The sequence below is a fragment of the Tachysurus vachellii genome, chromosome 26 (assembly GCF_030014155.1).
Source record: "Tachysurus vachellii isolate PV-2020 chromosome 26, HZAU_Pvac_v1, whole genome shotgun sequence".
In the NCBI taxonomy this organism is placed as follows: domain Eukaryota; kingdom Metazoa; phylum Chordata; class Actinopteri; order Siluriformes; family Bagridae; genus Tachysurus; species Tachysurus vachellii.
Window position 1 is genome coordinate 3,718,991 of NC_083485.1, and position 12,806 is coordinate 3,731,796.

Here is a 12,806-nt window from a genome sequence, read left to right on the forward strand (position 1 = left end):
AGTGATGAGGGCTTTGAGGTAAGAGGGAGATGGTCCGTTTTTGGCTTTGTAGGCCAGCATCAGTGTTTTGAATCTGATGCATGCAGCTACCGGAGGCCAGTGGAGGGATCGCTGCAGTGTGGTGGTGTGGAGAACTTAGGCGGGTTGAAAACAAGCAGTGCATTTTGGATCATTTGCAGAGCACGAATTGCGTTCGTAGGTAGACCTGCCAGCAGTGTGTTGCAGTAGCCCAGTCTTGACAAGAGACTGAACAAGTACCTGAGCAGCCTGTGTGGACACAAGCGAGTCACATAAGCAACATGAGAGGAAAAGTACAGTTGATTGTCCATGGTTACCCCAAGGTTGCGAGCTGTGGCTGAAGGGGAGATCGGCTCGTCAAGAGAGAAGAGATAGAGAGTCAAAGTCGAGAAAGAGGAGATAGACAGGTTGGTGTGAGAGGTGGGGCGACTCCTGCTTATTGTGTTTCAGAACATTAAATGTAACTATAAATGGATAAGAAGTACAATCAAAGGGATGGGAAATTGCTGACGTTCGCTAACAACAACCTTGTTGTTATTGGGAAAAGTCTGGTTGGTTTCTAGAACATCACACACTCACACTCGCAAGTGTTTTACTCTTTACGTATTGACCTGTTTCTTGTTATACACCCAAAACCAAGACCTCACACATCTGAGGCAAAGAACGAGTTTGGATATTATGCTGTGCTGAAACACTAGCACACTTCTTTAGCTGACTACTTACACACTACCGTACTACATAATGTAGAGCCCCATCGCTTACGTACTACTTTTATATACTTTTTAGTGCGGTAGAATGCGGGACTGTGCGACGCCCCTGTGTGGAAACCCCGTAGCACGAACCGGCCATAACAACCATAATACAAGATGGCGGGTGCCGACGGTGATGATTCTCTTTACCCCATTGCGGTGCTTATTGATGAATTAAGAAATGAAGACGTTCAGGTAAAGCATTTGTAATAGTTACAATATATATTTTAGTGCACGTAAGTGAAATAAATAACAGGATAACTGGGTTTCCTCTGAGCTAGCTAATGAGCCGGTTAGCTTACTGCTAATTTAGCGCCATAGATATCTATGATTTAGCGCCTTAGCTTAATGCTAATTTAGCGCGTTAGCCTAATGCTAATCTAGCGCATTAGCTTAATGCTAATTTAGCGCGTTAGCTAGCAACTAAATACAACCTGTTTACATAACTGCATAGGTGACTCCTGAACAACATAAATTATAATAAATACATTATTTCTACATTTTATTTTCTTCTAAAACCACAGTCTTTAACTATACGTTGTCTCAATCGTATTTGTAAAAAGAAATAACTTGTTTGTTTGGAAGGTAACTAAGCTCACGTTTACATTTTGAATTATAAATGTGACTGATGCAATATCTTATAAATGAGCACCTGAGAGAAAATCTCGATCTATACCCAGAATAATAGAGTTTATAGGAAGCCACTGAATCACTGCAGAGCTTGATGTCGCAGTTTCATCATCAGGACAGAGGCATGCATCAGCAAAACAACCAACCCATCTCTAATCTATACACACAAATCTGTAGGTCTGAATAGTGCAAATCGTGTACAGACGTGCCTGGTGTGTCTTACCAATAGGATACACAAGTCAAGATTAATATTAGATATATTCAAATGTGTTTGTATTTATGTCTGAGGTGACTGTGAGGAGGAAAAACTCCCTTAGATGGTAAAGGAAGGAACTTTGAGAGGAACCAGACTCCAAGGGGAACCTTATCCTCATATGGGTGACACTGGAGGGTGTGATTATAAATATATATACAGTCTGACAATTGTGTATTGATGAGATTGTTGTCCACATGGAGTTGGCATCTTCTCTTTAGTATAGCAGAGTCTAACTGGAGCTGCTAGATCTCTAGATGCCTCAGGATCCTCAGAGAGTCGGCCTCAAATCAGCGAAGGTCCAAAATCTTCATGGCACGGAAGACAATCGGAGCTGGTACATAAACGGAGCTGTAGTTCATAATCAGAGTTCATAAACACAAATCTACAAACTTTTGCAGACTTTAGAGATAATAAATCACACTTGCGTAGAGCTCGTCAATCCACCCGGAGGAAACGAATCAAGGTTTTCCACCATCAACCAAACACGAAGTGGTTTTCTTACTTAACAGTGATGTTCTATTGGTGTCGTTTACTTGTCAAATCCATGCCATGAACATGTAATATTCAGGCTTTCGTGTACATGTGATGCTGTCAATGGTGACATCTCAGCTTCACTCGTGATCCAGAAGTTCAGGGTGGAAAACATGGCCAAAATGTCATCTCACAATACATTATTTTCAAGATATTTTCATGACATACAACTTACTCAGGGTTTCCTTGCTTTTTAGAGGCACTTTTGTTACAGAATTGTTTGATAAATCGTTATCTCAGAAAGCAGATTTTGTGTTATTAGTTTATGATCGAGATTGCGTGTTCAAAACCTAATGATGCATTTGCCAGGCGTCCAAAAGAGCACAATTAGCTATTCTGTCTGGTAGGGAGTTGGGCTTGGGAAAATTCATGACTGTATTAGGATTCGCAGGTAGAGATCAACTATGGCTATTAGGCCAGATGTTTTAATTGTCAGAAAACATGTGTATGTTCATGCTAACGCCTCGCTCAGATTATACTACCGTCAGTTGTGCACTAGTTAGGGAGCAAGATATGATGACGGCATGTTCCACACAATTTCACACGTCTTTGCGAGGGGTGACATGCTCTCTCTCTCTCTCTCTCCACTCTCTCAGTCACTGCAATAAAAGGCAATCATAGCTGTCTGTGAGCTTGCTGAAGGTTTCAGGTAGCACTTTCCTCCAGATATATTATGCAGCGTGAGCAACACTTTGGAAAGAGGCAGTCAGCTGGAGGGAGCCTTTTCTCCCTCATGGATTGGTAGCATCATAAAAAAATTCAAGGGACTTTTTGAGTTGCACTATTTTGTCTGAGTGACTTTAGAGATGATTTAGTATTATTATATTATTAATTTTTTGAATCAGAATGTATGTGGAAATATAGAGGTTACCAAGCGATATCCAGAGTAAAGCTGTCATTTAACACTCCTGCTCACTACACAGTCACCATAAAAAAAAGGTTGTCATTTTTTGATCAGTTCTAAAGGTTTTTCCTGATGTAATGAAAATTGTCCCTTCAGATGTCGCAGTGAGCCTTTATGCTTCAGGAAATGAATTATGAGTCATTTCATTCAGCAATTTCATACATCTGTAACCTGTTTTTAAAACAGTTGCGGCTGAACAGCATTAAGAAGCTCTCCACCATCGCACTGGCTTTGGGTGTTGAGAGGACACGTACTGAACTGCTCCCTTTCCTCACAGGTAAGTTGTTGCTATTTTGTAATTTCTCACTCGGGTTTGTTTGAGGTTTTATATAACTAGTGTGTTTACCATGAAGCAAAATGCACTTTTTAGTATGACACTTAAATATGCTTTATATTCTAGATACTATTTACGATGAGGATGAAGTTCTCCTTGCTCTTGCTGAACAGCTGGGAAACTTCACCATGCTGGTCGGAGGCCCTGATTACGTGCACTGTCTCCTTGTAGGTGCCAAAACAGATCTATTTCTTTCTGTGATGAAAGCTCTTCTGATTTATTGAATAATTCATTATAGCCATCAACACTTTCCTCTCATGTCCTCAGCCACCATTGGAGAGCCTGGCCACAGTTGAGGAGACCGTGGTGAGGGACAGAGCCGTGGAATCACTACGGAAGATCTCCCATGAGCACTCACCTGTGGACCTGGAAGTGCACTTCGAGCCCCTGGTAAAACGCCTGGCCAGTGGTGACTGGTTCACTTCTCGCACTTCAGCTTGTGGACTCTTCAGCGTCTGCTACCCACGGGTCTCCAGCACCGTCAAAGCCGAGATTCGCCAGTCAGTCTCTAGGATTTTATTATTCTTTTTTAAATGATTTAATTATCCTTCATGGTGGGGTTTTACCAGTAGGTTTAATCTGATCGATAATGTTTTAGACAATTATCAGAACATTAACTAAGTTTTTTGTGATTATTGTTATTGTAGGAAAGTAATATAATATTTTTATAGTCTAATTATTAAGATACGACTGTAAAAATATTCAGTCCTAGTCTGACTGGTTTCCTAAACAGATCAATGGCGTATTCAAACGAACGACTACAAAGATTCAGATTTTGATCCTTCACTATAATGTATATAACCGCTTTCAAGAATTAAAGACATAATGATTTAAAACTGTTCTTTCAGGCACTTTCGTAACCTTTGCTCTGATGATACTCCAATGGTCCGTCGTGCTGCTGCATCTAAGCTGGGAGAGTTTGCCAAAGTGTTGGAGCTGGATTATGTCAAGAGCGACATCATCTCTCTGTTCACTGCACTGGCTTCTGACGAGCAGGTGAGTTTATCAGTCACGTAATAAAACATTGAGTGTGTCTTTTAAATGTTCGTCTTTGTACGTGTGAAGTTCCCGCTATTTGTAAAATGTAGGCTGACTTGGTTGAAACTCTTGAAGACAAAAGCAAGCTCAGTGATCATTCCACTGATTTTGTAAATATGTGATTGTTTTCCTTATGAATGCGTCCTGCAGGACTCTGTGCGTCTCCTGGCTGTGGAGGCATGTGTCAGCATTGCCACCCTGCTGCCCCAGGAGGATCTGGAGTCTCTGGTCATGCCCACTCTGAGGCAAGCCGCCGAGGACAAGTCCTGGAGGGTTCGCTATATGGTGGCAGACAAGTTCTCAGAGGTGAGCGTGAAAGTAATCACCGTCTTTAGATTCCTGATTAAAATAAGGGGTTGATGAATAAAGGTCAAATTTTAATGTACATGTCTTGAATTTAATACGCAGAACTGATCTCTCTGTAATTTCTCTGTTATTGTAACCGATTATGTAAACATCTATATTTCTTGCTGCTTGTAGTTACAAAAGGCAGTCGGTCCAGAAATCACAAAGAACGACCTCGTGCCAGCTTTCCAGAACCTTCTCAAAGACTGTGAGGCTGAAGTACGTGCCGCTGCTGCCAATAAGGTCAAAGGTATGGTTCCTTCACTTGGAACTGTTAGTTACCAACATTTGTGCATTAGACTGTTTTGTTTCACTTTACTGTATTTTATACTTTGGTCATTAGAATTCTGCGAGAATTTACCAGAAGACAGCCGAGAGACGATCATCATGAATCACATTCTGCCCTGTGTCAAGGTACATTACTCATCCAATCACCAGTGTCTGGGTCACTAGACTAAAGTCTCTGTAGGCTATGGGCTACGAAATTAAACCTATTTTTGTGTGTAGCTATATTTCTATAGTTTTCCTTTTGATTCTCTTCTTACTGTTTCTAATTGTTCTATTATTGCTTGTTTTAGTGCTTCAGTGTGTATTTTTGCATTGTTCAATTCTATTTCGCTTTTTATTATTTCTCCTGTCTTAATATCATTTTTTTTTCTTATTTTTCTATGTATTTATTTATTTATTTATTTATTCATTCATTCATTCATTCATTCATTCATTCATTCATTTATTTATTTATTTTTATTATTATTATTATTATTATTGGTCAGTCCTGTGGCTGTTTTAAATGTGCTTTATAAATAAAGTGAACTGAACTGAACTGTAGCTCTTATACGGTGATTGACAGCTCAGATGTCCTATTCAGAGTCTCCTGACACAGAGTAACAGCTAACATCTGACTCAGCAGCTGTCCTTGGTTAAAGTGTCTAAGACGTAAACGAGATCAAATTAGCCTGGTCACTGGTGCCGTAACCTTGAACTTCGGATTAACAGAATGAGGATTTGGCAGATATGATTTCAAGTCCTGCAGCAGTAGCCTTACTGTCGCCTTACTTATCTTCACCGGTATGTTGGTGTTGGTATTTACTTCTGACAACCACCTGTGATCAGTTCAGTGCTTTTGTGTTTATCCGAATAGCACATTTCTCAATAGATATTGTCACAATGAAGCTTTACATGAGAGACAATTTAGTGTTTCTCTCCAATCCTGAGTAAAATCCATTTTGTTTTCTTGCTTCTTTGTTAATCAAACGCCATCAAGGACATTCTAGAGTTGTGAAATAGTGTGAAGTTAATTTAGGTCTCTCCTTAGAAGCATTCCTTCTGCAGCATGGACTTGGCTTAACCCATTGTGTCAGAGTGATTATGATGTTTCAGTTTAATTCCTAAAAGGGATTAAAGGATGCACAGGCTGGCTGGATGATTCATCATCGCGATAGCTGTTAAATGTGAAGCTGAACATAAAAAATAAGACTCTTGGGATTACATAAAAGGGGTAATAATATGAATTGCACTCATCTCTAAAGTTTGAACAAACCTGAACTAAATGCGTCGTTGCTAAACGGCTTTGCAGCTTCCCTGCCGCCCCTTTAACGTGGGCTGTGGTCCGGTGTCCTCTATAATTTCAATTAAATCCCGAACACGTCTAATTGCAGGGGTATTATTTAATTTAGTCCTGATTACTGATGTGGCTTGAGATGTGGGTGATGTGAATGTTCGATTTTACAGCTGTCATATTTCGTTAACACTTAGCGCATGTCTGTAGGAACTGGTTTCAGACACAAATCAGCACGTCAAATCGGCTCTGGCTTCAGTGATCATGGGTTTGTCGACCATTCTGGGCAAGGACAACACCATCGAGCACCTGCTTCCTCTCTTTCTGGCCCAGCTCAAAGATGAGGTAAAGACTTCAGATTAGAGTTTTACAGCTTTGTGTGTGTGTCTGTGTGTGTGTGTGTGTCTGTGTGTGTGTGTCTGTGTGTGTGTGTCTGTGTGTGTGTGTCTGTGTGTGTGTGTCTGTGTGTGTGTGTCTGTGTGTGTGTGTCTGTGTGTGTGTGTCTGTGTGTGTGTGTCTGTGTGTGTGTGTCTGTGTGTGTGTGTCTGTGTGTGTGTGTCTGTGTGTGTGTGTCTGTGTGTGTGTGTCTGTGTGTGTGTGTCTGTGTGTGTGTGTCTGTGTGTGTGTGTCTGTGTGTGTGTGTCTGTGTGTGTGTGTCTGTGTGTGTGTGTCTGTGTGTGTGTGTCTGTGTGTGTGTGTCTGTGTGTGTCTGTCTGTGTGTGTGTCTGTCTGTGTGTGTCTGTCTGTGTGTGTCTGTCTGTGTGTGTCTGTCTGTGTGTGTCTGTGTGTGTCTGTGTGTGTCTGTCTGTGTGTCTGTGTGTCTGTGTGTCTGTGTGTGTGTGTGTCTGTGTGTGTGTCTGTGTGTGTGTCTGTGTGTGTGTCTGTGTGTGTCTCTGTCTGTGTGTCTCTGTCTGTGTGTCTGTCTGTGTGTCTCTGTCTGTGTGTCTCTGTCTGTGTGTCTCTGTCTGTGTGTCTCTGTCTGTGTGTGTGTGTGTCTCTGTCTGTGTGTGTGTGTCTCTGTCTGTGTGTGTGTGTCTCTGTCTGTGTGTGTGTGTGTCTCTGTCTGTGTGTGTGTGTGTCTCTGTCTGTGTGTGTGTGTGTGTGTCTCTGTCTGTGTGTGTGTGTGTGTGTGTCTCTGTCTGTGTGTGTGTGTGTGTGTCTGTCTGTGTGTGTGTGTGTGTGTGTGTGTCTCTGTCTGTGTGTGTGTGTGTGTCTCTGTCTGTGTGTGTGTGTGTCTCTGTCTGTGTGTGTCTCTGTCTGTGTGTGTGTGTGTGTGTGTGTGTGTCGATGCCCTAGACCAGACCTCAATGAGGAGATCTGCGTCATCTTTTAACCGCAGATGAGCATCCTGTATAACTGGCCACTTTGATCCCACAGGCCTGCAGGGAGCCTTGAAGTGAGGGATGAATGGATGAGTGCTGCAGTTTTCTCTTGTTTCATCTTTTATTGCCCACCGAAGTGTTCGCATTGTACCTGTCCTCCTTAACCGAGTCTTTGAACATACCCATTCACTCAGGTTATTTTTTTTACAGCCAGAGATGACGCATCCTTTTCCCTCTCTTCCAGTGTCCAGAAGTGCGTCTGAACATAATCTCTAATCTGGACTGTGTGAACGAGGTCATCGGGATCCGCCAGCTGTCCCAATCTCTCCTCCCTGCTATTGTAGAGCTCGCAGAAGATGCCAAGTGGAGGGTGCGGCTGGCCATCATTGAATACATGCCTCTACTGGCAGGCCAGCTGGTGAGTCTCGGTTTCTCTGATGACGACTAACACAGATTCCTCAGTGTCTACTGCATTTTTAGGTTTATTTTATGCAGTCATTTACCATTAATGGTGACATTAACGGTGATTTATGCTAACTGACAAGAAACAATCATGCACATACACATGAGATGGCCTGCAGACATCACCGCCTGACCTGATTAAGACTAGTCTTTGGCCAAGCTTGATTGTAGTGCGGCAGCTGAACGATTTTGAACCTCTCTGTTCATTGCAATGCCAGTTGATTATGCCACTGATGCTGATCACTTGTGCCTTCAGGGGGTGGAGTTCTTTGACGAGAAACTGAATTCCCTGTGCATGGCGTGGCTTGTCGACCATGGTACGTAAACCCCGAATGACCTCTGAACACATATCAACATCCGTTTGATTTAATGAGCTCTGGCTGCTGTTTTATGGCTATCTAAATATCCGAATGCCTCATGGGGTCTATGTTCCTGTCATATTAGCATTCTAGCACAGTGAGCACCTCGAAAGACTTTCTTTTTAAGCATGTCTTTAGTAATGTATTAAAATACTCTGTTGTAGAGCTTTATTTATTCGAACAGACCTCTATCAGTATTTTTTCAGTCCATTCAATTACCAAAAATATGTAATTGTAATGAGTAACACATTCTGTTTGCAAGTGACAAGGCAGGTTTTGTGAGGAAAACGGGGTTCTGTTTTAAATAAAAAATAAATGTTTAAACCCTCACAGAAACTTTAGCTATTACGGTTTTCGTTAACAGATTGGCCGTAATTTGAGGCTGATAGGCCAATGCTTTGAGACTTTGCCTTCATAACTTGACTTGTGTGCGACAGTATATGCCATCCGAGAGGCAGCCACCTGCAACCTGACGAAGCTGGTGGAGAAGTTCGGTGCAGAATGGGCTCAGAACACTATCATACCCAAAGTACTAGGAATGGCCAACGACCCCAACTACCTGCATCGTATGACCACGCTCTTCTGCATCAACGTGCGTATTTGCTACCACAATCTCTCACTGACTCACCTTTAGTTGCTATAGCAACTGCCCCAAGGCGTTCGCACCTTTGCGGTGCATGAATATTTTTTCTGTGCTAGGAATCTGTGTTGTCTGTTTAAAGTGAGTAGGTCTTCACTCTCCTGTAGTCTGTTTGTGACTCATCGGATTGTGCCATCGCCACAGCCGAGTGCCCAGTGACTAACCCCTTACAGGATACAGCGCACAGCCGGTTTACGTAAGCATTAACGCGTGTTTTATTCAGGCTCTATCGGAGGCGTGCGGTCAGGAGATCACCACCAAGCACATGCTCCCTGTGGTCCTGAAAATGTCCAATGATCAAGTGGCTAATGTGCGCTTCAACGTGGCTAAGTCTCTCCAGAAGATCGGTCCTGTTCTGGACAGCAAGTACGTCTACTTGCACATGAATGCATTTCTTTGTGTTGTGTTTTTTTTTTTTTTTAAATTTCTTTTGGAAATGACTTCGAAGTCACACGTTTTAAAATGTCACCTAACTTGCTGTTTGTCTTTTGGCAGCTCTTTGCAGACTGAGGTAAAGCCTGTGCTGGAGAAACTGGCTGCAGACCAAGACATCGACGTCAAATACTTTGCCCAAGAGGCTATAAGTGGTAGGCTTAAATACGGATTTCAATGAATAAAGAAATTCGTATTATTATTTTTTTTTTTTTATACTTGCCCCAAATGTATTTATCTATCAATCGATCAGCTATAAAAGGTTCATTTGGTACTTGAATTCTGAATATATTTAATAATAAATACACATTACTTTGTTGCTTCACAGCCACCACGGACCAACTAGGAACCTTTTTGGTATCATTACATGCTTGATGGCTGTGATAACACTACTGATATTTTACTTGTCTTCTGATGTAAAACAAACAAATGAAACGAGCCACAAATGTTCAGCTTGTTTGTCTTGGCCAGATCTGTAACAACTCTAGTGTAATTCATGTTTCTTTTAAATTTAAGTGTCATTTTTAATTATTGTATTTTATTTTAATTTTTTTAGTTCTTGTCCTGGCTTAATGGAGCCCATGCTAAACTCCCCATCTCGAGCTGACCACCACCTCCTCCACCACCACCACCACCATCATCATCTTTTTCCAGGATCATTCATTGGACTGTTAAAAGAAAGGAGGCCTGTTTTGTTTCTCCGGTATGGAAGTGCTGGAGAAGAAGCTGTGCTTTTCTCGCTATTTCGAATCGAGTTGTTTGTCTGCCTTTTTTTTTTTTTTTTTTTTTCCTCTCAGCCTCGAATGATCCTGAAAATCTCATGCTCTTACCCTTCATTCTGACTGCAGTCTGGAGGTGGTTGGAGGTGGGATGTACTTGTCAAACAAACACCGTATCGTTACACAGTAACTTGACAATTAATTAGCTTGCCTTTCTGTATGTGTTAATCTGCCCTCACTTTCAGCACTTTTTCGATGTCGTCCTACTAAATGAACTGTTGTGACAAATACTTACCAGACTGTGTTCCTGGTTGTCTTTTAGGAGGAACTTTATGATGATGACAATGACCTAGAAGTCCCAGTAATAACTCTATACCCTTCCTAGTTTCCGTGCATAAGCATATAAGGGCAGTAGTGAATTCTGAGCTTGCATGGCTTGCTTTGAGCCCTCTAGCCCTGTGCATGGCAGTATCTGGACTGATAGAACTGCTGTTAGCATTTAGCATCCGTGTCTCACTTAACTGCTAATAATTCTCAAGCCCTGGATCCTCAACGCATTGGTAGAAGTGTTCCCGTACTACGCCACATGCTATCCGTATTCCAACTCTGTCAGAAGTTTTCAAAAGATTTACTGCTTATAGTTTAAAAAGGGACCATTTATAAATATTTTCCTCTAGTAGCAGTAATCCAGAAGACAATAGTTCCCAATGTATGAATCAGAACATTCTCTGCTATTCTGTGCCATCAACCATACTAAACGTCTTCTCACACACACAAAATAAAAGGTCCCTCTTGTGTGTTTATATTAAACCGATCTGTATAATACTTTGATCCTTTATTCCTAAGCTTCTGCATGACCCTCCTTGCTCAAAGGTGAACCTTGCTCTGCAGTAAGGAGAGATTCATTAGCAACAGGATAAATGTTATGGGTCAAGTCTGTTTCATGCAGCACACTCCCTATCGTGCCAGTGAAATGTTCCTCCTCAGCTTCAGAAAACGGTCCGCGTTCCCCTTTCGTTATCGTGATTTGCCGTCAGAATGTGCTTTTGGTTTTATATGAACGTGAACTCACGCTGTTATTTAACAGCGCAGAATCAATAAAGAATCTGACAAAAACCTGTTTTTCAATTTGTATGTGAGTTTCTTCCAGGTTTTATCAGATTTTGTACTAAGAATTTTTGAAATATCAGCCACATATGAAAATGGATTATATTAGACTATCTGCTTGGGTTTTTTTTTTCTTCTTTTATTTATTTACTTTTTGATCACATGCATTTTTTTCAGTGAGTCAAATGCTAAGTGGCATTGTTTTTTTTTTTCCCAGTTACACTGTAAGAGCTGTGACATAAATGCACCACATTATTACTTAGGATTACAATATCAGTCTTTCCAATTTTGGGTTTATTTCCCTCTGTTTTTGGACTCCAGTCAGTGTGCCAGGATTTATAATGGATTTAAATTCCATAGACTTATTTCTGATGACTATTTTAGATGACGATTTATTTTCAGAGATCAATTATTGCTTTCTTTTCAGTAGCGAGGTACAGCAATCTCGATGAAAGCTTACAAGCTTTTGTTCCGCTGAGGCCATTGTATGTTCAGACGTGTGGATGAACAACCCGCTGCCAGTGCATCACGACTCTCCTTTTGGAGTGTCATTCTGTGTGTCTATTTAAGGAAAACTGTTGGATCTGGTGGTCTGTTTTGCCATGTGATTCGTGCACATTTAATGATGCATTCAAAAAAAGCCTTTCTTGGGAAAATTGGAGGTACAATTGGAGGGAGGGGAAAAAACTGGAGGTAACTTTTTACTGCTTAGAACCAATCACTAAATAGCCTGCTGCTTGGAATTGGAAAGGAATTTACTGATGCAACCAGCGCTTTATTTAAGCCTTTCAGAAAGACAGAATATTTAATATAAAATAAAATCAGGAGTCTTGATCTGTATTTTGGACTCGAACGATGTGTGATTCTTAAACTGAACAGGTTGCAGAGTGTCTACAGGTAGATGCATGCTAGACTGTTTTGGGCTTTTTTTATATGAGCAATTCGGTGTTTTAAGGAAGCTAGTGTGGGGTCACAGCACTTGGTGCGGATTGGTCGTCCAGATCTACACTAAAGTTGGGGTTTTTGACCGGATCTCCAGGGAGATATTGAAATATAGATGCATTGCAGGTTATATGCAGTAGCTCAATCCTATGGGGCTTCTGTTCACTGCTTGGCAGGATGAAATACAAGCTGAAACATCAGTGTCTGATGGAGGAAAAGTGTCATGTTGAGTATCATTAGCATAGCAGTGCTAACCAAATAAGGATATTACTTTACTGAGGTCAAAGGTGTAGCGCAGCGGTCTCCAATCTTATCCACAAAGGGCCGGTGCAGGTTTTCATTCCAACCAAGCACAAGCTACACCTGATTCCACCTGTTTAATCAGTTGTTCTTGGCTTTTAGTAGACTTTGGTGTGGCTTCTGCTTGGTTGGAATGAAAACCTGCATCCACACCGGCCCT

At 41.4% G+C, this 12,806-nt stretch overlaps 1 protein-coding gene across 1 annotated transcript; it reads left to right on the forward strand.

Annotated features, from left to right (window-relative positions):
- Positions 1 to 819: 819 nt before the first annotated feature.
- ppp2r1ba (protein phosphatase 2, regulatory subunit A, beta a) lies at positions 820 to 11,413 on the forward strand. Its single transcript, XM_060862696.1, has 15 exons — positions 820 to 962; positions 3,275 to 3,365; positions 3,489 to 3,589; positions 3,690 to 3,922; positions 4,271 to 4,418; positions 4,611 to 4,766; positions 4,941 to 5,055; positions 5,149 to 5,219; positions 6,574 to 6,708; positions 7,930 to 8,103; positions 8,404 to 8,464; positions 8,944 to 9,098; positions 9,370 to 9,512; positions 9,642 to 9,733; positions 10,135 to 11,413. The coding sequence occupies exons 1-15, from the start codon at positions 885 to 887 to the stop codon at positions 10,149 to 10,151; spliced, it is 1,770 nt and encodes a 589-aa protein (XP_060718679.1). The 5' UTR covers positions 820 to 884; the 3' UTR covers positions 10,152 to 11,413.
- The last annotated feature ends 1,393 nt before the right edge of the window (positions 11,414 to 12,806 follow it).